This window comes from Pongo pygmaeus, chromosome 19 (genome assembly GCF_028885625.2).
Source record: "Pongo pygmaeus isolate AG05252 chromosome 19, NHGRI_mPonPyg2-v2.0_pri, whole genome shotgun sequence".
In the NCBI taxonomy this organism is placed as follows: Eukaryota; Metazoa; Chordata; class Mammalia; order Primates; family Hominidae; genus Pongo; species Pongo pygmaeus.
The window spans coordinates 5227784-5252436 of NC_072392.2; the positions used below are offsets into that span (position 1 = coordinate 5227784).

The window sequence follows — 24653 nt, forward strand, 5'->3', positions numbered from 1 at the left end:
TGAACTTCCCCTTTCATCCTGGTTTCAGCAGCTTCATGGCTTGCTTTCTTTCCCCTAGGTCCCATCTCACTGGCCTGCCTCTTCCCTTCATCTCCCACCACACCTGTCCCTATGGTCTTTGACTCCTTGTCCTGCTGCGGCCCTCACCTGACCACTGCCCAACCCTGGACTAGTCTTGCTGTCCCCAGCTGCGGATGCCACGAGACCTGGTGACACTGCATGCTCAAGCTGCCAGATGGGCCTCCAGTGCTCCTCATGCAGCCTTTCATGTGTCCTAAGTTGCGTCTCTTCCATTCCTCACAGTGGGAGTTTCAGAGTCACCTCACCTCAGTCCCCTCACTCTCAGCAGATGCTGGCCTCACTCCTCAGGCAGGGCCACCTTCAGCTACTGGGCTCCTCAATTACAGGTTTTCCTTTTATTCCCAGTTTTCTCTTTTTCTTCAGAGAAAATCATGACCTGCTTCTGACCACAGTGTCATTGCATAGGTGCTTTGACTGAGTATCTCCGGACTTTTCCACATGTCCCCGCGCAGTGCTGGGCCTGGAACTTCTGCCTCTTGACTGATCTTTTCCATTATGCATTAACAGGCTCAGGTGTCTCCCATCCAGAAGGAAAATGTCTTTGGATTGCATTCCTCTCCCGAGCTACCAATCTTTCTTCTTCCCTCTGTTGCTACAGTCTTGATAGTCTCCACTGCCTGACTTCCCAGGCATCCCTCCACCCGCTGCAGTCTGCCTCCTGCCTCCACTTTGCTACTGAGATTGCACCAGCAGAAATTACCAGCGCTCGAAATACATCTCATCTTTTCCATTCCAGCTGCCACTCTTTGAGTTCAGACTTCACTCTCACCTGGCTTATTGTAAAAGCCTAACTTCCCTGCCTCCAAAATTTGTCCCTAAATCATCTCCATATTGAAATCAAGGTGATATGTAAACATTAGAAACTTGTTCGCGTCCCAGTCTAGTGGAAAGCCCTCCAGTAGTTCCCTTTATTTTACAGGATCAAGTCCATATCCTTAGCCCAGCCAGAGCTCTCCTGCCTCACACCACCTCTCCGCCTCACACCACCTCTCCGCCTCAGTGCCTGTGGCTCCCAATGTGCTGTGCTGTGCTGTGCTGTAGGCCAGCCGAACATGCCACTGTTGCTGCATGCGTTTTTAATGCATGCCATCCATTCCCTCTTATTGGAGTATCTCTCCATCTTCTCCCCTTGTCATCCTTGTCTTTGCCCTGTAAAAATGTAGGAGTCAAATGTCATCTCCTCTAGGAAGTCCTTTGTAACTTTTCTGGCAGAATTAAATGCTTCTTTCTTCATCCTTTACATGTCTGTTTACCCTGATTTCTCCATTTTGAGGCCTTAGAATATAGTAGGCACCTAATAATGGTTAATGAAAGAATAGTTCAGGAAGAATACAGAGGGGATCCACAGAGCTGAAAGGGTGAGAGGAGTATTCCCAGTGTAGCCCGAGTATCTTGGTGTAATTCTCCAGGCTCTAGGCTCTTTTAAGCAGTGCACTGGGGCTCTGAGGGAGTTTCTGTGAGTTTCAGCTTTTTCCTTGTTCACAGTTGGAGTCCACATTAAGAGAGAAGTCTCAACAGCTTGAGAGTCTTCAGGAAATAAAGATCAGTTTGGAAGAGCAGTTAAAGAAAGAGACTGCTGCTAAGGTAGTGTTTTCATTAGTCATTTAATTTTAAAAAGCAGGGCTAAGAATGTAGGATCACATCTTGCTTGTTAAAAAAAAATACTGGTGCTTTGAAGTGTCACCTTTTAAAAAGTTGGCAAAACTGACAGCTTGTGAAAAGAAAAAACTTAAACGAATTGATCTATTCCAGCTGGGTTAAATCTTTTCTGCCAGGTCTGGAGGCCTGTGTCATAGGCTAGCTTCACATAGTAGGCAATCAGGGCCACTGACCAAGCCTGGGCACTGCCCAGTTAGACGCCCTGCTTTGAAAATGTCATTCCATTTGACTGATGTATCAAATCCTAAGAGAGATTGCATCAAACCAGGTTTGCGCCTAAATTTTGATGAGTTCCGTTAGAATAAACGTGCATGTTGTGGGGGTAGTTTCCTAGAAATGGTCTTAGTGAGCTGAGTGGTCAGACCTGAAAGTGTAGACAGTGTTGCTGAACTGCTTGTTTTTGGAAAGGCTCCCACACATCCTGCTGGTTTTCTGTTAAGAGAGACTGGGGATAGCTGGGGCTGCCTGGGGCGTATTCACTAAGCTTCCTGGTGGATGCTTGACTGTGGAGGTTGTCAGAGGAAATCCTGTATGTATCCCTGTTGCTGTGACAGACACTGATCTTAGCAGCTGTTTTGATGATTATCGTCACTGTCACCAGCTGCTGGGGGTGGGGGAGGGCAGCACTTTAATCCGTGTCTTCCTTTGGCTTTTCATACCCAGTTCATCTTAGGACCTAGAGCAAGTAGTCTAGATGGCCTGCACGCTTGCCCTGTAGATAAAGAGATTGGTCGTGTATAGGAGTGCGACGGATATCCACCCACCTTTCTGCCCTAGTAGTAGGTAACTACAAGATACTGGATTTCCTAAGTAATTCAGCCCTTTGGCATTAATCTTCATTCAAAACTTGTATTTTTTAGGCTACCATTGAACAACTAATGTTTGAAGAGAAGAACAAAGCTCAGAGATTACAGACAGAATTAGACGTCAGTGAGCAAGTCCAGAGAGATTTTGTAAAGCTTTCACAGACCCTTCAGGTGAGGCATTTGGGGAACCACATACAGAGCACGAAGGTAGTTTTGGGGGACAGAACCTTGCCGTCTCTGACTTGACCACTGGCAGTAGCTAGAGGTTTAGAGACTGGCTGCTCCTACCTCCACCCCAAATGTCTGCCTCATCATTCAAGCCAGAAACCTGGTGTGTTCTTCACACTTGGCCCATTTTTCTTTGTCTGTATGCCTTGCCAATTTTGCCTCCTTATGAGTAAAGTACTAACTCCTTAACATACCATGTAAGACTCTTCCCAGCCAGGCCTACCCCTGTATTTTGCTCATCTCTCTGCCTTGTTTTACATGTTTAACTGCTTGTGGTTCCTCGCCCACAGCGTGGTGTTCTGTCTGGTAAGCATCCTCGTCTCATCCCCTCTTGACTCCTTTCTTTCAAGGCTCAGCGTAGGTTTGTCCCCTCCATGGAGCCCTTCTAGGTCCCTGAGCTGGGCTAAAGTGCCCCCTCCCTCTGCCATGCTCCCTTGGGCACTCTATGAATGCCTGTAATGACATAATGACATTTAGAATATTGTGCTAAAACTCTCTAAGTTTTTTTCCCAGCGGAACTTCGGATTTTTTTTTTTGGAGACAGAGTCATGCTCTGTCGCCCAGGCTAGAGTGCAGTGGTGTGATCTCGGCTTACTGCAGCCTCCGCCTCCTGGGTTCCAGCGATTCTCCTGCCTCATCCTCCTGGGTAGCTGGGATTACAGGCACAGCCCACCACACCCAGCTAATTTTTGTATTTTTAGTAGAGACACGGTTTCACCATGTTGGTCAGGCTGGTCTCAAACTCCTGACCTCAGATGATCCACCTGCCTCAGCCTCCCAAAGTGTTGGGATGACAGGCGTGAGCCACTGTGCCTGGCCTGGAACTGTGGATTCTTCAGGATTGGGAGTCAGGTCTCATTTGTCTCCATAATCTCAACACATTACACTTTAAAATCCTAGTTTGGGCCAGGCATGGTGGCTCACGCCTGTAATCCCAGCAGTATGGGAGGCTGACTTGGATGGATCACCTGAGGTCAGGAGTTTGAGACCAGATTGACCAATATGGTGAAACCCCATCTCTACTTAAAATACAAAAATTAGCTGGGCATGGTGGCGTGTGCCTATAATCCCAGCTACTTGGGAGGCTGAGACAGGAGAATTGCTTGAACCCGGGAAGTGGAGGTTGCAGTGAGCCAAGATCGTGCCACTGCACTCCAGCCTGGGTGACAGAGCAAGACTCCGTCTGGAGGAAAAGAAAAAGAAAGCCAGGTGTGATGGCAGGCACCTGTAATCCCAGCTACTTGGGAGGCTGAGACACGAGAATCACTTGAACCCGGGAGGTGGAGACTGCAGTGAGCTGAGATCACACCATTGCACTCTGGCCTGGGTGATGAGCAAAACTCTTGCCCCCCCCCCCCCCCCAAAAAAAAAAAAAAAAAATTCCCAGTCTGTTACACAGTAGCTTTAGGGAATTATTTTTAAAATTTTTAATTGTTCTAGCTGTCTCCCTTTGAAGTGACTACTACGATGGTGAGTTAATCTACTACATCTCAGCTAAACCAGTCAAAGTTCAGAAAATCTAGGCAGGAACCACCTGTAGTTATCTCACCATTGTTTCTCCAGGTGCAGTTAGAGCGGATCCGGCAAGCTGACTCCTTGGAGAGAATCCGGGCAATTCTGAATGATACTAAACTGACAGACATTAACCAGCTTCCTGAGACATGACACCCTGATGGCAGGATTCTAGCCTGCACTTTGGGTTTTTAACTCATCTTTAGAGCAACAGTAATTATTATTTAACTCTTAACTGAAGAAAGAGAAGTCACAACAAAAGGAAGACTGGAGAAATGCTTACTTCTAGAGGGAGAAGACTGTGTGGCACAGGAAACAGCAAACAGCGGGGTGATCTGCAGCCCAGAGACCTTCAAATGCGAACACTAATAACTCCAGGCTTGATTCCAACAGGCGTGGGATCAGATTTGGTGATGGAAAAAGCGCTGTTTCCTTGCCTGCTTTCTCCAACATAGATTTTCGGAACACATTTCCCTACCCTAAAGCGACATCCCAGTAGTGTTTGGAATTTTCTGTTCATAGATATTGGAAGAGAGAATTTGCTTTATCTGTTGTCTAGAGCTCATCAGTAACAGTATTCAGTTAGCAGACAGAAGTGTAGTATGCTGTATGAATATTTTATATTAAAATATGAAGGTTTGAGAGCAGGCCATTGGCTACTGACTGTATTCCCCTTGCTCAGTACAGTTTTGTTTTCCTTTTACCATTTTATCTTGCTTTGGGAGGACCTTAAATGCTACTGAAACTTACCTGAGAACTATAGGACTGTGGCAAACAAAACCAATTCAGGAAGTGAATTAATGATGATCTGAAAACTTGGCTGGGGCTATATATACTGGAAGTTGAAGGTTAAAGGAAAAGCACAAGAAACTTTGGAAGCACTTTTTCTGCATACTTAGATGATCTTCATGGGCCCACAGGTACCAGGATAAAGCCGTACTGGTACCATCTACTCACTCTTTTGAAGTGTTTTAGTCTAGTTATTGGATCAGTGAAAAACATTAGTATACATTTACAAATTGGCTAATTTTTCAACTTGGATCATTAGGCTTACGTACTACTTGTTTCAAATGTGTCAAATACAAAAATGGTAACTAGGTTGACAGATACTTTGTATTTTTCTTTTAAATTCAGACCTGGAATGTAAGTGACAATGCTTATGGAAAGCCAGTTAGAATTGGAAATCTGTCTTGTCATTTTACAAGCATTAGATTCCTTTCCTGTGTGAAGAAAGCCTCAATGAAACAGGTCTTTGCCATAACTTTATGAAGTGCTACAGAAAGCACAAAGAATTGATTCATGTTCACCAATACCTGCTGAGAGTACTGTCCCAGGAATATCCAGTGGATGGATTCATCATCCAGGAGGTTCAAAAGTAAGATGGTTTTCAAATCATTTTTGAGATTGGTTGCATAACAGCAGGGTACCTGAAAGAGCCTTCTGGGAGTTAGTGAACTAGGTAGATTGTTTTGTTCACATAACGCCACCATCAACTTAGTTTAAAGTGAATTGTCTTTGTTATAAATGAGGTCACCATGGACTTACCCTAAAGATCTTTACTTCTGTACTTCGGTCTTCCATAGGACAAATGATAAGTACTACATACCTCATCTCTTGGGTTATTATTGCAGTCTTGCATTCATGATTATGAATTTAAAAATAAATACTAATTATGGAAATAGTACTAAAGGCTTGCCGCGCATGAAACATTATTTTAATTGGTTTAAAGTCCCTTTATAAAGAGTGCTACATGGTTTAGATAAAGGAAAATATAACTTGAGTTACAGGGGATTTTATTACAAAATGCAATCAATTTAAATTACGTAGGTTTAAGACTAGTCCCTTGGATAAGCCCCAAGCGAATTTGTCTTCAGATTATTAAAATTAGTGCTGTAAATCAGGGTGGGCAATTCACAGCCTTTCTGAACTGACTGAACTAGAGCTTGCAGTAAAGTGTTCTGCTGAGACTGAGCACCTTACAGATATTTTTCTCCAGAAGATGGTGCTGGGTAATAAAATCATCACAATTAGGGAATGGTTAGTGGTCTCTGCTGTGGCAAATGCAAACTGTTGGAATTCACTTGATTGTAGAAAAACCCAAACTGAGACTCTGAGTTTTGTTTAGCAATGTGTTTCTGGTATGAAACAAACTACTGTGTCACTGTCCAGGTAGGAAACAATTCTTTCAACTGGGTTTTCAGCATAAATGGGAACTGATTTAGAAGGCAGGATTTAGCCCTTCTAGGCAAAAGAAAAGCTCAGTTGGGTTTCACGAGTGTTCCTGTGCTTATATTCAGTCTGTGCCTACATGTTCTCATGCATGTCTAACCTGATTTACCTCTTACCTGTAACCTACCTTATCATGTGGCTTTTAATTGGCAGTCACTCAGCCATTTCTAAGCAGGTATAGTACTACCTTTCAGAACTCACGTTGGCAAGTATAAAAAGATGACTTAAGGTGAAGTGAGGACAAAATCACATTCTGCATACTAACCTATTTCTTTTTTTCTCCCTTTAAGGTGCTAAACTTGCACCTCTTGTCCACTCAGTAACAAGTATTGGGATGTAGAGCACAGCCTCACTCAGCTCTGAAAGGTAATACAGCCTGTGAGGAAGTGAGCCAGCAGTGGCCTTTGCAATTGTGGATCTTGTGCTCTGCTCTCAGCAGATTTCAGGTGTAACCATTTGTTAACTGTACTGAAGGCGTGTCCTTAAGAAGAAAGTGTTCAAATTAAAAAAGCTGCTGCCAAGTACACTGTGTGGTCTTCTCCTTTGAATCCTAGGGTTCTATCCCTCTTCAGAGTCATGTTTCTGGTGCTGCTACTTTAAAACACAGCTCACAAGAATAACTTGCTCAAATATGGAGAAAACTCAATAGGGTTCAGGGAGGTTCTGGCAGTGTGCAGTGTGAAATAATCCTGAGTCCTTGCTGAACACAACTGTAGGCTTGAGTTACAAAGCACATTCCAAATTTTAAATAAAAGCGTTTATTCAATAATTCTAAAACAAAATATTTAAAAAGATGAATAACCACACCAAAGGTCATCCAAAATGCCTTTTTATAAATTAGCTGATGCTACCTGTTTTACAATATGGATTTAAGCCTTCAATGGTGTTCAGTTCAGGTGTGAGTCAGCTCCCGGTGGTGTCAGAAGTTTACATGATGGCGGATATCATTGATTTGCTTCACCATTTCCCTTATGTGTTCACCCCTGTAAAATTGTAAAGTCACTCACTTTTGGAATTATAATAAACCATTTATATGGATTCTTAAGAATTTAAATTGGTAATGTTGAAATATCTAAGAACTGCTTTGCTAAAATTAACAGCTGAAGGTTTCAGGTGGATAGCAACAGTGTTCACTATTCATTTAAGGTGGCAAATGGTGCAAGTACTGGAAACATTTTTGAACATAATTATTGTAAAATACCTTTGGCCACACAACAAAATCATGTTACTAGAAGGTCATCACTTTCAATCCTCCCACCATAGTCACTTCTTAAGTCCCTATGTATCATGTGGCTCTCGCCCAGTAATTACTTGACATGCAAATACCAAGATTCAGGTTTCTGTTAAAACAGGTTGATTCTGGCATACTGTAAAGGAAAAACTATCTCACAATAATAGCTGATTGGAAGTATTTACTTACTCCTCCTTCAGGATGGACTGAATGCACTTTCGCTGGTAGGCACTGAGAGTAATGGTGGGTTTTTGAAGACTCAATACCTTCTCCATCTTTTGCTGTTGATAGTCCTTTTTCATAGTAACCTTAAGTATTAAAATAGATATTTTGGCAGGGGTTTGCCACACATTTTCACAGTATCTATTTGAATCTGTTCTTTTTACAGTTTTGTAAAATTTTCTGTAGAATAAGTGCTTTATTAAGAAAAATTACCAAATTTAGCTAGTTTGGATCTATTCCTACCTGTTTGATGGCATTGCCCAAATGTCGAAGTTGATCAGGTATCAGCTGTAATTCTTTCTTCATGTCTCGCTCACTATCAGAGAGAACTGGGAGCTCAGAGTGAAAACTGTGAAGTACTTTTTTCATCCTTTAGAAAAGGCAAGCAAACATCTCAATTTAAGGTCTCTGCTAATTAGGAGAAACATAATCACAAGCTCATAATTCATGAATCTGGTGTTTCTGAAGTAGGCCCCATAGGAAGGGTTAGGGGAGAGCCTCATGTTTTCCCCAACATACACTTCAGAGGTGAGGCAGGGGGATCAGTTCAATTCCGTACCTGAGTAGGTAACTAAATGTTATAAAGCCCACTGACCTGTTCATGATATCCTCTTGTTTTTCCTTAGCTTCCTCATATTTGTCAGCTAAACGCTCAGCCATTTCCCGCAGACTTTTCCTAATGATGTAAGAAACAAGAGACTCTTGGGGTCCACACCTTGATGCTGAAACCAACTAATGTGGCTCAGCATCTTAGGGTGAGAATATGGTTCCAGTCTTACTGACCTATTGTATTCTTATTTTTGACACTTACCTCTCTTCTCGACGATAACTGAGATCTTCTAGTTGTTTCTTTTTTTGGTCACATAATAATTTGACCCTTTAAGAACAAAAAGAAAGAAGAGTTTACTCAGAAGCCAGGTCTAGGCTACCATACAGCATCAGCTACCAGCCAGGGATCGATGGTTTGTGAACACAGGACATCATACCTCCGCTGAATCTCCTCCTTTGCCAAGTCCTGTTTGAGAATGTACTGCTCTCTGAACACCTGGGTGGCTCTGCTGAGGAGCTGAAGGCATTCTTCTGGAGCAGGGGCTATGTCCTTTTCAGAAGCTCTTAAAAACAAAGTTTCTACCTTTATTTTCCTTAGCTGAGTAAAACAACTGAAAATAGACTCAAGTCACAGGTGCTTTTTAAACTTTTTATATTTTTAATTTATTTATTTGAGATGGAGTCTCGCTCTGTCACCCAGGCTGGAGTGCAACGGTGCTATCTCGGCTCACTGCAGCCTCCACCTCCCAGGTTTGAGCAATTCTCCTGCCTCAGCCTCTCGAGTAGCTGGGATTACAGGTGCCCACCACCACGCCTAGCTAATTATTGCATTTTTAGTAGAGACAGAGTTTCACCATGTTGGCCAGGCTGGTTTTGAACTCCTGACGTCAGGTGATCCACCTGCCTAGGCCTCCCAAGTGCTGGGATTACAGCTGTGAGCCACCATGCCCAGCCTAACTTCTTTTGAGACATGTCTCACTCTGTCACCCAGGCTGGAGTGCAGTGGTGTGATCTCAGCTCACTGCAACCTCTGCCTCCCAGGTTCAAGCAATTCTCATCTGCCTCAGCCTCCCAAGTAGCTGGGACTACAGGCACCCGCCACGACGCCCAGCTAATTTTTTTTTGTATTTTTAGTAGAGACGGAGTTTTGCTGTGTTAGCCAGGATGGTCTCGATCTCCTGACCTCATGATCCACCCGTCTTGGCCTCCCAAAATGCTGAGATTACAAGCGTGAGCCACCATGCACGGCCCAGCCTAACTTCTTTTTAAACACTTCCTGTTTATCATTCTCAGGTGCCACTTCCCCTCTGCTCCGCATTCACTAGCTGATTAAGTATATCCAGTTTCTTCTAAATTCATCACAGTAAAAAGTATATGAAACAGATGAGGACAGAAAGGATGCACAGTAATTATGAAGACAGAAGAGAACCCATTCATAAAACCGCTATGCCCAAGGCTGCATACTTCAGAAATGCTGGATTGGCAACACTACGTTGCAAAATGCTTCTAATATGCTTTTCAAAGGAATCTGGGGTTTCAGCCAGAACACGGAGGGGAGACTCTGCCACTTCAACATCTTCTCGAGTACAAAGCAGGGGAGGAGACGCTGGATGGACTGTACTTCTGCAAAACAGGAAAGTAAACTGAATTCTACCATGGAGTGATTTACTGTATTACAGGAAAGCAGAAACCACATTAACCCAGAACTTTCAGAATATACAATAGAGTGTAACTTTTGTAAAAGTGCAAGAATACATGTTTTCCACCTTGAAAAGGTCACTTTGGGAAGCTACACCCTTATTCTTCCAATGCCCCTGATTTGTCAAAGCATTTCTGACTGCCATTTCCAGTTCTTTTCTAAAAGATCAAGGCAGCACAAACACCTAGCATGGATTCTTGGCAAAGGAGTTGAGAGCCAGTTTATAAGCTGGAGCCACAAACATAAATTACTTATTTGTTAGGTTTAGAGTTGATCAAAACCAATATTAAGCCAAGAAACTGCTGTATATACCATATTGGTTCTATATAATTTCATTTCTAAAAACTATTCACTCAAGTGCAAATACTCAAACTTCAGGAAGAGCTTAAAAGATCTCACAAACTTTGGCAGTATGGCAGGTGACTGACTCTGAAGGCCATAATTCCAACGTGAATGTTAGGCTGGGCGCGGTGGCTCACGCCTGTCATCCCAGCACTGTGGGAGGCCGAGGCAGGTGGATCACTGGAGGTCAGGCATTCAAGACCAGCCTGGCCAACGTGGTAAAATGCTGTCTCTACTACAAATATAAAAATTAGCTGGGCATGTGGTGTGCGCCTGTAATCCCAGCTACTAGGGAGGCTGAGGCAGGAGAATCACTTGAACCCGGGAGGCAGAGGTTGCAGTGAGCTGAGATCGTGCCACTGCCCTCCAGCTTGGGCAACACAGCAAACTCCGTCTCAAAAAAAAAAAAAAAAAAAAAAATTATCCAGGCAATTAATGTTTATTTTTCCCCTTTGGGATTCATATTTATTCTGAAGTAATCTAGTGTGACTAGGTTTTATTTTTACTAAATGTACTGTGGGTGTTTAAAAAGTATGCTGAGGCAACTGACAAGTAGGTAATTTTTTCTCCAGTGATTATTTTTGTTTGGTCTTGCTAGCTTTTAGTGCCTTCAGTGTAAATAACGCAAAATTGATATTTATTTTTACATCCAGATATCACAACTTAATCAAGCTTCAAAGACTATGGAACATCCTCTAAGGACAGTAAACTACTGCCAGTATTAGGAATTTATGTCAGCATCCAGAGGTGCATGCTTTAAACCGACAAGGGGTGGGGGTGGTGTCTAGTGTTTGAAGCTCCAGTGACTTTTGTTTTTAGTACTCATATTCCTACATTTATGTAACTCTGGAAGAATGATCTTCCAGGGCTGTTGGAAAAGGAAGATAGTGATTATAGCTTAATTATCTGAGTTCCTTAAAGGAGCAAGGACTAAGAGTTCAGATTTTTTTTTTTTTTTTTTTTAAAGACACAGGGTCTTGCTCTGTCACCCAGGCTGGAGTGCAGTGTCATGATCACGGTTCACTGCAGCCTAAAACTCCTGGGCTTAAGCAATCCTCTCACCTGAGCAGCTAGGACTACAGGTGTGTACCACCATGCCTGGCTAATTTTTTTGTTTTTTGTAGAGATGGGGATCTCACTATTTTGCACTATTTTGCCCAGGCTGATCTCGAACTCTGGGCCTCCCAAAGCATTGGGATTACAGGCATGAACCACCACTGCACCCAGCCTGAGTTCAGCTTTATTCCAGTTTACATATTCTACAATGTCCCTCAGGCTGGCAGAGATGGAGAAATTAAAGAGTATGGACTTCTGAGTCAACGAGACCTGCATGTGTATCCCAGCTCTATTTGTTACCTGTTACTTCAGCACTTACTAACCTCTCGATCCCCGTTTCCACTTTTATAAAATGGAAATGACAGTGCCTTCTTTACAGGGCTGCCCTGATGATTCCAGGAGGCAGTGCGGGTACATGGCTTACTTCTGACCTTGGCACATGGTCACAGCTTGATAATTACTACTCATATTGATAACGGAATTTGGTATTCAATTTTAGTATTTTTTCTCCACACTCTGAAGAAAAGCTCCTGAGTCTCAGCTAGGTGCAGGGGATGCCAGAAACCATACCTACAATGAAACCTTACAGAGATGATGGCAGGAACAGAAATATCCATCCTCCCAACCCTCAAGTCAGAAGCCAAAGCATAAACCACACATGTATAGCTTCAAGTTGGTTACTGAGTGCATTTTCCCAACTTAGATATTGCAGAATTAACAAGAGCTGTGTGGAGAATATAAAATGGGACGTACAATAACGGCCTTATGAGGCATTCATAGGTACTGGTGATGCAGATCATTGTGGGTCCCAGAATGTCAGGTACAATCCAAAATCCTCGAATTGGAGCTGGCTGCCTGGAAAAACACAGTCATAGTTAAATTACAAAGCAGCAAATGCAATGGAACCAAGAACAAAGACATGACAGGTCCACGGCCTTCTCAGGCCTGGGCTGACAGTTGCCTGGGACATCCTATCAGTACCATAACCTCTAAAGTGGTGGCTTGGAAACCTTTAATACAGCTCCACGCTGAAGTCTAGAGCCCATGTGACTAAGTCACTCAGGAATCCCTAACTGCAGAGTGCTGCTGACTGTAATCTCAAAAGTTACATGTTACACTGAAGATCTGTCTCTCCAACTTGCACATAAGCCCCAGCTATCTTTGTTTGCCTAGCCCAGTGTCTAACAAATTAAGTGCTTAGAAACTGCTGAATGAACAGAACTACCGAGTCTCTCTCAATGAGGCCCAACGTCAATGTCACAGGAAATCACCTGGCACGCACAGCGTGTGCATCTCTCTCTCAGTCTTCCTTCCCGCTTCAGTGAAGACACTGGAAACTGAGACCTCAGATGGGAACTGTCATTCTGCCAACATGCTCTCCTAGCGGCTCCCATGCTCATCCACCTGCATGCCCACAACACACATCTGCCCCGAATGCGGGTGCCGCCCCCTCACACCTTCTGAAAATTGTACCATCAACGGTGTCGTTTCAAAATCTCCCTATTATCTACTTCCCCTCAGCTTACAAGCTCATGTCTCTTCCATTTAAAATACTCCCATTTCGATACAACGTCCAGTTCCCCTTAACCTGTTCTTTCTCGCCATCCCTCCAGAACCAGCGGTCCTTAAACAGCAGTTGAAAACACTAGTTCCCCTTCCATAGCTCCCATTTACCTTTTTGGAGGAGAAATGGAGACGATATCTAGAAGGTTGTAAACTTTAACTTTTTATTATCAGCGTGAAATCTACACACTACTGGGCTATACACTATGTAACCAGTATCCAGGTCAAGAATCAGGACACCGCAGGGGGCCTCAGGGTTCTCATGCCAACCTCCCTGGTCATAGCCTTTCACTCCCCAGAGAAGTAGCCACTACTCTGACATTCATAATATCATGTCTTTGCTTTGCTTTACAGTTTTCCTATTTATGTATTCATTCCTAGGCAAGAATGTTTAATTTTACCTGTTTCTGAAATTGATATAAATGGGATTTTGGGGTTTTTTTGAGATAGGATCTCACTCTGTTGCCCAGGCTGGAGTGCAGTGGTGCGATCACAACTCACTGCAGCCTTGACCTCATGGGCTCAAACAATCCTTCCTTCTCAGCCTCCTGAGTGCTGGGACCACCAGTACATGCTACCACACTGGCTAATTTTTTTTTTGTTTGAGACGGAGTCTCACTCTGTTGCCCGGGCCGGAGTGCAGTGGCATGATCTTGGCTCACTGCAACCTCCACCTCCCAGGGTCAAACGATTCTCCTGCCTCAGCCTCCTGAGTAGCTGGGATTACAGGTGCCCGCCACTACACCCAGCTAATTTTTTTTGTATTTTTAGTAAAGACGGGGTTTCACCATGTTGGCCAAGTGGGTCTCAAACTCCTGACCTAGTGATTCGCCTGCCTCAGCCTCCCAAAGTGCTGGGATTACAGGTGTGAGCCACCACGCCTGGCCTCACCTAGCTAATTTTTAAATTTTTTTGTAAAGAAAGGCTCTCACTATGTTGCCCAGGCTGGTCTCAAACTCTTGGCCTCAAGTGATCCTCCTGCCTCACCCTGACAAAGTGCTGGGATTATAGGTGTAACCCACCATGCCCAGCCTACATGGGATTTCATTATGTATTTTCCTTGTTGACTATTTTTTTTTTTTTTTTTTTTGAGATGGAGTCTCACTCTGTCACCCAGACTGGAGTACAGTGGCAAGATCTCAGCTCACTGCAACCTCTGCTGCCCAGGTTCAAGCAATTCTCCTGCCTCAGCCTCCCGAGTAGCTGGGATTGCAGGCACCTGCCACCATGCCTGGCTAATTTTTGTAGTTTTTAGTAGAGATGGGGTTTCACCATCTTGGCCAGGCTGGTCTTGAACTCCTGACCTTGTGATCCACCCACCCCAGTCTCCCAAAATGCTGGGATTACAGGCGTAAGCCACAGTGCCTGGTCTCACTGTTCACTTTTCAACCTGGTACAGTTTGCTATCCTCATGCCCCACACCAAGCGTTTTCCCTGTGGTCCTCTGTATTGCCAAACCTAGACTATGTCTATTTCTTAGTGTATGCTATTTGTCTCATGTCTGTGTATACTCCATGTCTAACAGAGTGCTTATGAGATATCCAGTAATTGATGAACAGAATAAAGGGAGGTATCTAGAATACCTTCCAGATTTCTACTGGGGATAACTGGGGTGATATGGCACCCTTCAGAAAAATGGGACATAGGAGACAGAGCAGATTTGGGAAGACAGAAGATGAGTTAAGGGGACATCTGGAGTTTTATGTTCCTAGAGGATATCCAAGTGGAGGAGCCCAATAGGCAGCTGGATATGTGAATCTGAAGTTCAGAGTGGTCTGGACTAGGGCGATATGGATGTGGGAACTGTCAGCACTGAAGCCATGATTACGGCAGAAGTTACTCAGGAAAAGACCTAGAAAGAATAGAGAAGACCCAAGGAAAGAGTTGTGAGCATCACTTATAAGCAGTGAGTAGAGGCAGAGGAACCAGCCCAAGAAGGAAACTTGAGAAAAGGGCTGCTGGAGGGACTGAAGGAGAACCTGAAGGGACAGACATCAAGGACGCCAAGGAGAATGTGTTTCAAAGAGGAGATAGGGGCAACCACGTCAAATAAACACAGCAATGCAGTGAAGGGCAGACACAGTCTCTGCTCTCATGAAACATATACATTCCAGTAGTGGCGACAGACATTAAAACAATGCAAATATAAATAGTGTAGTATGTGCTACAAGGGATAAGAGAATAGGAGAGCCCCAAGTTAGACTGGGGAGTCAAGGGTGTTCTCTGTGAAGAAGTGACATTAAGATCAGAAAGAATGGTAGGAGTTAGCCAAGAGAAGACAGCAGGCTGGGGCTGGGGCTGGGGAAGGACCTTCCAGTCAGGAAACAGTATGTGGAGTCGCCCTGGAACAGGAGAAAGCTTCTGATGAGCAGGACACTCTTAGGGGAGAAGTATCATGTCTGCAACTTTCAAATGACTCAGCAGTGAAAACTGTGGATGTGAGTGTAATGGATACAAACGTATCTGAACTGCTGAAATGAACAACTGTTTTCTGATATACAAGGGAGGGAGAGTCCTTACCTGCAGGGCAATGGCTTCGTACAAAGGATGTGTTCAACAAAGCATTTCTGTTCTGTAGAGAGTTCCTGTAAACTATCCTTATCTTCTTCATCTACCATGGAAGACATTATATAAATGAAATGATGCTTAGACAAGTCTCCAAATTAAAATGCTAATGATATTGGGTTAAATGCAATGAGGTTCTTGTCTGAAAACATTGCTTCTCAAGTACTATGCTTTTCTGACACAGGCATACGCTTCCCCAGGGGGTCTAGATTTCCGCCCCAAGAAGTAGGATTTTCCTTGGTAATGTCTCTGAATGCAAAAATGTTTCACTAAGAACAGTGAAATCATTCTCTTCTAGGGTGTTGCTTACCCACACTGATTTTATTTTCATACAGGTTGAGTATCCTTTATCCAAAATGCTTGGGATCAGAAGTGTTTTGGATTTCATATTTTTTTTTTTTTTGGATTTTGGAATATGTGCATTATACTTAGTAGTTGAACATCTCTTATCTGAAAATCTAAAATCCTAAATGCTCCAATGAGCCTTTCTGTTGAGTGTCATGACAGCACTCAAAAACTTTTGTAGCTCACTCAGGTTCAAGGATGGAAAAAAGAAAAGTTTTGGATTTCAAATTTTCAGAGTAGGGATACTCAATTTCTAACAGCTTTTTTTTTTTTTTTTGGATGGAGTCTCCCTCTGTTGCCCAGGCTGGAGCGCAGTGGCCCAATCTCTGTTAAATGCAACCTCCGGCTTCTGGGTTCAAGTGATTCTCCTGCCTCAGCCTCCTGAGTAGCTGGGACTACAGTTGGATGCCACCATGCCCAGGTTTTAGTAGTAGACAGGGTTTCACGATGTTGGCCAGACTGGTCTCGAACTCCTGAACTCAGGTGATCTACCTGCCTCAGCCTCCCAAAGTGCTGGGATTACAGGTGTGAGCCACCACGCCTGCCCTGTAATAGCTTTTTGAAACATAATTCACAGTACCATACAAGTCATCCATTTAAACTATAACGATTAAAGTATACAATTCAGTAAGTTTTTAGTGTAAGAACTGTATACCTGGCTGGGTGCGGTGGCTCATGCCTGTAATCCCCAGCACTTTGGGAGGCCGAGGCAGGTGGATCACCCGAGGTCAGGAGTTCAAGACCAGCCTGGCCAACATAGCGAGATGCTATCTCTACTAAAAACACAAAAATTAGCTGGACGTGGTGGCAGGCACCTGTAATCCCAGCTACTCGGGAGGCTGAGGCAGGAGAATCGCTTGAACCCAGGAGGTGGAGGTTGCAGTGAGCCGAGATCACACCATTGCACCCCAGCCTAGGTAACAAGAGTGAAACTCCGTCTCAAAAAAAAAAAAAAAAAAATTGTATACCTAACTTTAACAATTTGGTATATTTTCATTTCCCCAAAAGAAACCCACATAACCATTGGCAATCACTCCTTAGTTTCTACCAAACTTCCCAGACCTAGGCAACTAATCTACTTTCTGTCTCTGTAGATTTGTCTATTCTGGACATCTCATATAAACAGCCATACAGCTGTTTGTGACTGGCTTCTTTCACTTAGCATCTGTTCACAGTTCATCCATATTGGAGCATGTATCAGTACTTCATTCCTTTTTATTGCTGAATAATATTCTGTTGTATAGACACACAACATTTTATCTATCCATTCATCAGCTTTGGACACTTGGGTATGTGGCTTTTGGGCTATGATGAATAATGCTGCTATGAACACTCATGTACCAGTATTTGTGTGGATACAGGTCTTCATTTCTCTTGGAAATATACTCAGGACTGGACTATCAGGTACATGGTAACTCTATGAATAATCATTTGAGGAACTGCCAGATTGTTTTCCAAAGACTGTAGCATTTTACATTTCTATAAGCACTGTATAAAGGTCCCCATTTTTTCCCACATCCTCAACACTTGTTAATGTCCATCTTTTTCATTTTAGCTACGCTAGTGGATATGACATGATACCTCATTGTAGTTTTGTGGTATCTTATTTCCATAATGACTAATGATGTTGTACATCTTTTTATACATATGCTATTTGCCCAACTGTATCAAATGCTAAGGGTTCTTTATATTGTTCTCCATACGAGTCCATTATCACACAAATATTTTCTCTCATTTTGTGGGCTGTTTTCCCTTTTGTAATAGTATTCTTGAAGGAAAAAAGATTTAAATTTTGATGTCCAGGCGCGGTGGATCACACCTGTAATCCTAGCACTTTGGGAGGCTGAGACGGGTGGATCATTTGCCCATGAGTTTGAGACCAGCCTGGGCAACACGGTGAAACCCCATCTCTACAAAAAACACAAAAATTAGCCGGGCATGGTGGCTCACTCCTGTAGTCCCAGATACTTTGGGGGCTGAGGCAGGAGCATTGCTTGAGCCCAGGAGTTCGAGACTCCAGCAACCAATGACTGCACCACTGCACTCTCACCCAGACAACAGAGTGAGACCCTCTGTCTCTTAAACGAATTTTTTTTTTTTTAAATAGGGATATTACCTTGGATTATCTGGGCAGACTCAATGTTACCACAAGTTTCTTTAAAAGTGAAACAGAGTGATACAACATGAGGACTCAACCCAGCCCACTGCTGCTGGCTGGCTTTGAAGGTAGAGGAAGAGACTACAAGCCAAGGAATGTGGCAGCAGATGAAGAAGGGTAGGAAATGCATTCTACCCTAGAGCTTCAGAAAGGAAAACTGCTGTGCCAACTGAAGCCCAGTGAGAACCATGTAGGACTTCTAACCTACAAAACTGTAAGATAACACATTTGTAATGTTTTAAGCACTAAGTTTGTGATGATTTACAACAGTAGCAGTAGAAAGCCAATACAGAAAGGATTCAGTCTTTTTACCATTAAGCATCGTGTTGGTTGCGAGCTTTTCGTAGATGAAAAGTTTTCTCATTAGTTTGAGGAAGTTCCTTTCTATTAAGTTTGTTGAGTATTTTTAACATGAAAGGCTGCTAGATTTTTTTTTTTTAACTGCTCTCACTCTGAATAATTGGTATTAATTCTTTTTTTAATTTATTTTTTATTTTCATTTTTGAGACGGAGTCTTGCTCTGTCACCCAGGCTGGAGTGCAGTGTTGTGATCTCAGCTCAATAAAGCAGTCTCTGCCTCCCAGGTTCAAGCGATTCTCCTGTCTCAGCCTCCCAAGTAGCTGGGATTACAGGCATCCGCCACTATGCCGGGCTAATTTTTGTATTGTTTTTTTCAGTAGAGACAGGGTTTCACCATTTTGACCAGGTTGGTCTTGAACTCCTAACCTCAAATGATCTTGCCTGCCTCGGCCTCCAAAGTGCTGGGATTATAGGCGTAGGCCACTGCACCTGACCGGTATTAATTCTTTAAATGTGAATCCATGTGACCCTTAGCTTTTCTTTTTGGATAGTTTTGATTACTAATCAATCTCTTTGTGTCAGTTTTTGGTTGTTTGTTTTGAGACGGAGTCTTGCTCTGTCACCCAGGCTGGAGTGCTGTGGCACAATATCGGCTCACTGCAACCTCCGCCTCCTGGGTTCAAGCGATTCTCTTGCGCCCACCACCACACCTGGCTAATTTTTGTATTTTTAGTAGAGACGGGGTTTCGCCATTTTGGCTAGACTGTTCTCAAACTCCCCTGACCTCGGGTGATCCGAGGCCTCCCACGCCTTGGCCTCCCAAAGTGCTGGGATTACGGGCGTGAGCCACCGTGCCCGGCCTAACTTTTTTTTTTGTTGAGACGGAGTCTCGCTCTGTCACCTGGGCTGGAGTGCGGTGGCATGATCTCGGCTCACTGCAACCTCCATCCCGGGTTCAAGCGACTCTCCTATCTCAGCCTTCCGAGTAGCTGGGACTACAGGCGTGTGCCACCACGCCCAGCTAATTTTTGTATTTTAAGTAGAGACGGGGTTTCACCATGTTGGTTGGCCAGGATGGTCTCAATCTCTTGACCTCATGATCCGCCCGCCTTGGCCTCCCAAAGTGCTGGGATTAAAGGCATGAGCCACCGCGCCCAGCTTTTTTTTTTTTGAGACGGAGTCTCGCTCTGTCGCCCAGGTTGGAGTGCGGTGGTGCGATCTCAGCTCACTGCAAGCTCCGCCTCCCAGGTTCACACCATTCTCCTGCCTCAGTCTCCCGAGTAGCTGGGACTATAGGCGCCCGCCACCACGCCCGGCTAATTTATTTTTGTATTTTTAGTAGAGACGGGGTTTCGCCGTGTTAGCCAGGATGGTCTCGATCTCCTGATCTCGTGATCTGCCCGCCTCGGCCTCCCAAGGTGCTGTGACTACAGGCATGAGCCACCGCACCCGGCCTTTTTTTTTTTTTTTAAAGCAAATTCTCCCAGACCCTGATTGAGTCAGTTTTGGTAGTTTTTTTTTTTTTCTTGGAATTTGTCCATCTAGATTATGCAAATGGCATACATTTGTTCATAATATTCCCTTATAATCTTTTATTTCTGTAAGGTCAATAGTAATATCCCTGCTTTTATTCTTGATTATTGTTAGTCTAGCTAAAGGCTTGTCAAATGTGGTTGATCTTTTCAAAGAACCTTTTGGTTTCACTGATTTTCTCTATCATTTTTCTATTCCAAACTATTTTTCTGAAATCTATTAAATCTATTTTTTCTCTGAAATCTATTAAAAGTGCAGAGAGTTAGTAAACTCACCTGATCCAAGAAATCTGTGAAGTTTATGAATCCAAGTTAGCCCAACACTATGTACACCAGCTTCATGAGTACAGTGATATCTTGAAGGACACTTGGGATCTGCAAATGGAATGATTAATGATACAAAGGTAGCCACTGGATAACTAAAAAAATTTACCTCAAATTTGTTGGCTACCCCACAGTAGCCTACAAACGCATTTGTTGATGGAAGGTTTTATAAAAGACTTTCATATTGTTAGGGGTTTTGAAATTTTAAAATTTGAATTCAAATTTCAAATATATTTTAAGCACAGATATACCCTCAGAGATACTGTGGGTTTGGTTCCAGACCATTGCAATAAAGCAAATACAGAAATAAAGTGAGTCACACCAATCTTTTGGTCTCCCAGTACATAAGAAAGTTATGTTTACCCTATGCAGAAAGTTATGTTTATACTAGTAGGTACGCAATAGCATTATGTCAAAAAATATGTACATACCTTAACCATTTTTTATTGCTAAAAAATGCTGACACAGAGACACAGTGAGCACATGCTGTTTGAAAAATGGTGCTGATGGACTTGCTTGATGCAGGGTTGCCACATCTTTCATTTGTTTAAAAAAAAAAAAAAAAAAAGCACTATCTGTGAACCACAATAACACAATAAAATGAGGAGGTATGCCTATGTTTTAAAAAGCATAAAAAATGGCTGAGTGTGGTGGCTCACATCTGTAATCCCAGCACTTTGGGAGGCTGAGGTGGGTGGATCACGAGGTCGAGTTCGAGACCAGCCTGATCAACATGGTGAAAACCTGTCTCTACTAAAAATACAAAAATTAGCCGGGCGTGGTGGCATGCACCTATGATCCCAGCTACTCGGGAGGCTGAGGCAGGAGAATCACTTGAACCCGGGAGGTGGAGGTTGCAGTGAGCTGAGATTGCGCCACTGCAATCCAGCGTGGGCGACAGAGTGAAACTCCGTCTCAAAAAAAAAAAAAAAAATCAAAAACGCAATCTAAATGGTATTTTCTAAATATGAACACAATGAGGTTCACCAAAACATAAATACTTGCTGGCAAGTAACTCATTTATGCTTTTCTCTGTGCATTTATTTAATTCTTCAAAAGAAAATGGTGGTTAAAATAGCTGCTCTGTAGAAAACCTATGCTTATGCTTGCATGCATCGACTTAAGTAAAATTGTTGAAGCAAATGCACTCCTACAGCATAGGTATCACAAAAGACTTTAACACAACAGCTCAGGGAACAGTTCTATCAGTGTAGTAAGGTGTGAAATGAGAAGTGAAGTTTCTTATGTCTTCATAATGTTGACTTACAGATAGTTTCAAAGGTTATTTTCAGTTTTGGATGCTTTTTTTGTTTGACAATCATTTATAACTAAGAAGTATGAGTAGTTGTTATACAATTTTAATTAACTGGTTTTGAAACAAAAATTTCTGTACCTCCTTTGAGCCCTAGTATCAGTAAGACAATCCTGAGACTAAAGATAAGCTATTGAATACCTATTATTATGTATAAATATTTATCTCTGTAACTGAATATTTTTATTATTAATATTAATAATGTTATTGGCCGGGTGTGGTGGCTCACGCCTGTAATCCCAGCCCTTTGGGAGGCTCCTCAGGTCAGGAGTTCAAGACCAGCCTGACCAACATGGAGAAACCCCGTCTCTACTAAAAATACAAAATTAGCCAGGCGTGGTGGCACATGCCTGCAATCCCAGCTACTCGGGAGGCTGAAGCAGGAGAATCGCTCGAACCTGGGAAGTGGAGGTTGCGGTGGGCTGAGATTGCACCACTGCACTCCAGCCTGGGCAACAAGAGCGAAACTCCATCTCAAAAAACAAACAAAATAATAATGTTATTAAACTAAAACAAAATAAAGAGATAAGGTATATATTAAAGCTGATAAAATGGCAACAATAACCCATAAAACCCCTAAATTAAATTTTCCTTTAATCTAACAGTCTCACTTTGTGGTTAGTGACTTTATCATTAATTAATGTTCTAAAGCTGATATATTATTTTTCTGTCTTATATACTGAGGTTCCATAAAACATCTTAGAAAACAGCATTCTGCTATAAAAAGTTAAAAAAAACTCTTGTCTATGGGAATCATCTGTTTGCATAATTAAAATATTGAAAATCTTCATTTGCCTACATTTTAAGACTTCAGGCTCAAATCATCTCATTAAATCTAACATTGTTAAAAAGGCTTTTCAAAACCTGTAGTGCTAATATCAACAGAAACGTCTTAATACTGGGGTGTAAAACAAATTGATTACTAAAAAGAGCCAACATTTACTTAACAGGAAATTTGTTAGGCACCACCCTATGTTATACTGTAGCCATTTCACTTTGTCACTAAGAAATCTGGTGTGCCTCAATGATTATAATATGCCTTGTTCAGCACAATTCGGAACAAATCAAAAATTTCTTAGTTTCACATACGAAAATGTTACTCTTATTAGAAGAACCAAGAAAAGGCTGGGCATGGTGGCTTATGCCCAAAATCCCAGCACTGTGGGAGGCCAAGGTGGACAGATAAGGAGTTCGAGACCAGCTTGACCAACATGGTGAAACCCCATCTGTACTAAAAATACAAAAATTAGCCAGGCCTGGTGGTGCATGACTGTAATCCCAGCTATTTGGGAGGCTGAGGCAGGGGAATCGCTTGAACCCAGGGGGCGGAGGTTGAAGTGAGCCAAGATCGTGCCATTGCATTCCAGCTTGGGCAACAGGAGCAAAACTCCATCTCAAAAAAACAAAAAACAAAAAACAAAAAAAAACCCAAGAACAAAACGTCCATGTCTACACTTAAGATTTCCCAAAAATACATGTATCTACATGAGGAAACCAATTAGTTCATGTCACTTTACTTCATTTGGTCTGTTTCCTCATCTATAAAATTCTTAGACAATATAAATCTCAAAATACCTTAATTAGACAAACCCAATGTACACTCTGCTGATCTGTTATGTAAGGAATTCTGCCCCCTTAAATGTTTTGGCTATACTTTAGTACAGAGTTGAGGCCGTTATTACCAAAACTAGGCAAACTGGCTAACAAGAACTGTAAGGAGAGTAGGTCAAACTGCTACAAGATTGAAATCCTCCTATGTTGCAGTGAATGACACGATTTCATTCTTTTTTAAAGCCAAATAGGGCTAGGCATGGTGGTTCACACCTGTGGACCAGCACTTTGAGAGGCTGAGGCGGAAGGATGACTTGAGCTCAGGAGTTTGAGCTTGGAAGACATGGCAAAATCCCGTACCTACCAAAAATAAAAAAATTAGGCGTGGTGGTGCACACCTGTAGTCCCAGCTACTCCAGAGGCTGAGGTGAGAGGATTGCTTGAGCCTGGGAGGCGAAGCAGTGAGCCAAGATCACGCCACTGTACTCCAGCCTAGATGACACAGTGAGATCATATCACACACACACACACACACAAAAGCCAAATGGTATTCCACTGTGTATATAATACCACATTTAAAAAATCCATTTGGGGCCAGGTGTGCGGTGGCTCACATCTGTTATCCCAGAACTTTTGGAAGGCCAAGGCAGGTGGACTGCTTGAGGCCAGGAGTTTGAGACCAGCCTGGCCAACATGGTGAAATCCCACCTCTACTAAAAATACAAAAATTGCCGGGCGCAGCGGCTCACGCCTGGAATCCCAGGACTTTGTGAGGTCGAGGTGGGTGGATCACAAGGTCGGGAGTTCGATACCAGCCTGGCCAATATGGTGAGACCCCCCATCTCTACTAAAAATACAAAAATTAGCAGGGCGTGGTGGCACATGCCTGTAGTCCCAGCTACTAGGGAGGCTAAGGCAGAAGAACTGCTTGAACCCAGGAGGCGGAGGTTGTAGTGAGCTGAGATCGCGCCACTGCACTTCAGCCTGGGCAACAGAGCGAGACTCCATCTCAAAATAAATGAATAAATAAAATAAAAATATAAAAATTAGCCAGGCGTGGTGGTGGGTACCTGTAATCCAGCTACTTGGGAGGCTGAGGCAAGATAATTGCTTGAACCTGGGAGGTGGAGGTTGCAGTGAGTCGAGATTGCGCCATTAGACTCCAGCCTGGGTGACAGAGCCAGACACCATCTCAACAACAACAACAACAACAAAATCCATTTGGTCTGCTGATGGACACAGGCTGATTCAGCATCTTAGCTGTTGTGAATAACACTGCAATGGGCGTGGGAGTGCAGGTATCTCTTCAACCTATTATTTCCTTTCCTTTTGACATACCCAGTAGTGGAACTACTGAATAACACGGTAGTTCTACTTTTGATAGGACCA

At 43.1% G+C, this 24653-nt stretch overlaps 2 protein-coding genes across 5 annotated transcripts in view; one reads left to right on the plus strand and one right to left on the minus strand.

The window, feature by feature from the left end:
• The window catches only part of RABEP1 (rabaptin, RAB GTPase binding effector protein 1), a 113968-nt gene extending 106929 nt beyond the window's left edge, over nucleotides 1-7039 (plus strand). For 2 of the 4 annotated variants that reach the window (XM_054459450.2, XM_054459451.2), the window contains 3 exons: nucleotides 1567-1665; nucleotides 2601-2717; nucleotides 4338-7039. In XM_054459450.2, coding sequence (XP_054315425.2) covers nucleotides 1567-1665; nucleotides 2601-2717; nucleotides 4338-4439 — 318 coding nt within the window. In that variant the 3' untranslated portion in view covers nucleotides 4440-7039. The remainder of the gene's footprint in view (nucleotides 1-1566; nucleotides 1666-2600; nucleotides 2718-4337) is intronic. The other 2 variants (XM_063655793.1, XM_063655792.1) reach the window with 1 other exon arrangement.
• A 218-nt stretch (nucleotides 7040-7257) lies between these two features.
• NUP88 (nucleoporin 88) overlaps nucleotides 7258-24653 on the minus strand; it is a 33923-nt gene continuing 16527 nt past the window's right edge. Inside the window, exons 9-18 of the mRNA XM_054459453.2 lie at nucleotides 20354-20452; nucleotides 15698-15788; nucleotides 12368-12469; nucleotides 9982-10140; nucleotides 8955-9080; nucleotides 8780-8845; nucleotides 8564-8644; nucleotides 8212-8338; nucleotides 7936-8054; nucleotides 7258-7498 (exon numbers count right to left, since the gene is read on the minus strand). Coding sequence (XP_054315428.2) covers nucleotides 7435-7498; nucleotides 7936-8054; nucleotides 8212-8338; nucleotides 8564-8644; nucleotides 8780-8845; nucleotides 8955-9080; nucleotides 9982-10140; nucleotides 12368-12469; nucleotides 15698-15788; nucleotides 20354-20452 — 1034 coding nt within the window. The 3' untranslated portion in view covers nucleotides 7258-7434. The remainder of the gene's footprint in view (nucleotides 7499-7935; nucleotides 8055-8211; nucleotides 8339-8563; nucleotides 8645-8779; nucleotides 8846-8954; nucleotides 9081-9981; nucleotides 10141-12367; nucleotides 12470-15697; nucleotides 15789-20353; nucleotides 20453-24653) is intronic.